The sequence below is a fragment of the Anopheles aquasalis genome, chromosome 2, assembly GCF_943734665.1.
Source record: "Anopheles aquasalis chromosome 2, idAnoAquaMG_Q_19, whole genome shotgun sequence".
In the NCBI taxonomy this organism is placed as follows: domain Eukaryota; kingdom Metazoa; phylum Arthropoda; class Insecta; order Diptera; family Culicidae; genus Anopheles; species Anopheles aquasalis.
Window position 1 is genome coordinate 31,415,001 of NC_064877.1, and position 2,500 is coordinate 31,417,500.

Below are 2,500 nucleotides of genomic sequence, written 5' to 3' on the forward strand. Positions count from 1 at the left end.
CGGTGTCTCAAAACTCGGCCAAGAACAAAATGACAATCAAGAATCTGGCCATTCTCATCACACCGAACTTGATGCCTTTCGAGCAGGACCAGAAGCGTATGGCTAGCAATCAGCAGGTGGTGCAGCTGCTGATAGAAAACTCGCAGCAAATCGGACTCATTCCGGAGGTGATCTTGCGCCAGCTGAAGGACGACCCGGTGGCGGGGCGCGATGCGAGCGTCCTGATGGCTAGCAGTGTGACCGATCGGAAGAAGAAAAAGCGTAGAAGTGGTTCCTTAACGCGTATGTTCAATGGTTTCCGCAAGATCGTCGGTGCTATCGGTTCGTCCGAGAATCTGGACAAAACGGACGAGCTGAGCGAACCGGATCCGACGGGTGCGGCTGTAATCATGGGTACGCCTTGCCTGAGTAAGTCGGCCAAGAAGCGTAAGGTGACGGATGGAATACCGTTCAGTGTGAAGAAAAAGTAAGTACATTCGATGTGTGGGGTTTTGACCGACCGGCAGTTCCAGAGTCATACATTTCCGCTGTTCATTTACCTTTTTTCCAGGAAAGAGGTGACTGCCCTGTTCCCGGATAGCAAGGACCTGCTACCCTGCACACCGACGGTGGTCATAAAGTGAGCATAGTTTACTGAGAAAATTACCCGTTTTTTCAAAACCAACACTAAAACCGCAAAATCCCTTCGCTTCACAGAGAGGTTAAGAAGAGCAGGCTGAGCCTGGGCGGAGGGAAAAAACCGAGCAAAATGGTGCAAAGGCTACTACCATCGGGCTCGATACCGTCGATTGCGGAGAACAAACCGATGGAGCGTCGCTGGAGTGTAGTTGGTGCGCCGTGGGGTCGTAAAAAGCAACAGTCAAACCGTAACAAACAATCGGCCGGCGATGATACGGAAACAACGGATCGCTCCGGCGCAAAGACTGAGGATGAATTTGAACCAGACGACGAAGACAAAACGTTGCTCGGTCGGCGTGGAGCACTCCGTATGTCGCCCGTCATTTCGATGCCATGTCTGACCGGTGCCGATGGTTTGTTTAAACTGGGAGCCACCTCACGGCCCACCGATGAGCACGATGGATCGGAAGATTTTCTCAACATCCGACGCAGCGAGTATGAGGCCATCAAGCAGCGGATGGATGTGATTGAGACGACCATTTCCCAGGAGTTCCGTAATCTTGGACGATGCGACGAGGAAGTGATGCTGGAGGATGTGGAGGATCAGTATCGCCAAACGCTCGAGCACACGGAGCCGATCGAGGCCACCTGCTCGTCGACTGATCAGTTGGCGAAACGATTGAGCCGCGAACTCAAGATAAGACCAAATGGTGAGCACAAGGTCATACGGTCACCGAGTGCCCGAAAGATCGGAACGATACGCCGGCGTAGCCGGGAGGCGGTGCGCTTATCCCGTAATCAATCGTGGCACATCGGAAACGGTGCAGGCATGGCTGCACGGGACGGTAATGCGACGGTTGATCTTTCCTTTTACCCCAAACCGACGGTGCTGAAGCGTGGTCGACATCCTCCAGTACCCCTCCAGGAGGGTGAAGTTTCCACTGCACCGAGGGATGGCTCACCTGCAGCACCGATGATGGTGTGCAGACCGCCGCCGAAGCAAAACAAGCTACCGGAACCTTCCCCGACACTGGCCCCGGGAACCAACTTTACCGACGAAGAAAAGGAAGAGAAATGGATGAATGCCGAGAGTTACTTCGAGCACAACAATGTGACACCGACGGCCACCATGATGGACACCACGGTTGATTTTCTAACGCCGGCCAAGGCACTGTCGCAAGACGATACATTCCGGACACCCGAAAAGAGCTCGAGACGATCATCGCTGCGGTCAGCTTCGCGCCAGACGTCCTCCGCCTCCTCCTGCTATGTGACCCGGATCGAGGTGAACACTCAAAATCCCGTCAAAACGCCCATGCTACCTCCGGTTGTTCCACCCCGCCCGGCTAAAACACCGGGTCGAACTCCTCGATTGCCACCGAGGACACCCAGCAGCTGCACGGCCGGCGGGATGTCCAGTATGCTGTTGAAAACGCACATGACGCCATTGCAGGAAGCCCAAAGTGGCCGTGCCTCGATCGCACGCATTCGCAGTCAAAACGCCGGGATGGTCGCGGCCAAGGCGAAACTATTCGATGGTATGGTCTCCGGGGACGCGCAGCTGGCAGTTTCCACGAAACGTGCGCCTCCAACGACGGTAAATATGGTTAACCGACGACAGAGTGCCAAGTTCCGGGCGGCAACGGTTGCCATACCCTTGCCCGGGTCACCCGGGTTGGCAGCCTGCGATACACAGTTGGCGCAGTTGCGCCAGATACAGAAGCTGCGTTCCGCCTCGGCGCACAGCAATAAACCGCGTAGTCCGCGCAGCACGACACCACGGAAACGCGCGTTTACAAAATCCGCACATCACCATCACGGTGGTACCGGTGCCATCAATCGGCGCGAAAAGCTTCGTCAAATCGCTAAAGGTCCGCCTGGG

General features: G+C 55.5%; 1 protein-coding gene across 1 annotated transcript in view; it reads left to right on the plus strand.

Annotated features, from left to right (window-relative positions):
• LOC126578524 (uncharacterized) overlaps nucleotides 1–2,500 on the plus strand; it is a 3,772-nt gene that overhangs the window by 731 nt on the left and 541 nt on the right. The window contains exons 3-5 of the mRNA XM_050241176.1: nucleotides 1–466; nucleotides 551–619; nucleotides 697–2,500. The exon at nucleotides 1–466 is cut by the window's left edge and continues 238 nt beyond it; the exon at nucleotides 697–2,500 is cut by the window's right edge and continues 541 nt beyond it. Of these exons, the coding sequence (XP_050097133.1) occupies nucleotides 1–466; nucleotides 551–619; nucleotides 697–2,500 (2,339 nt within the window). The remainder of the gene's footprint in view (nucleotides 467–550; nucleotides 620–696) is intronic.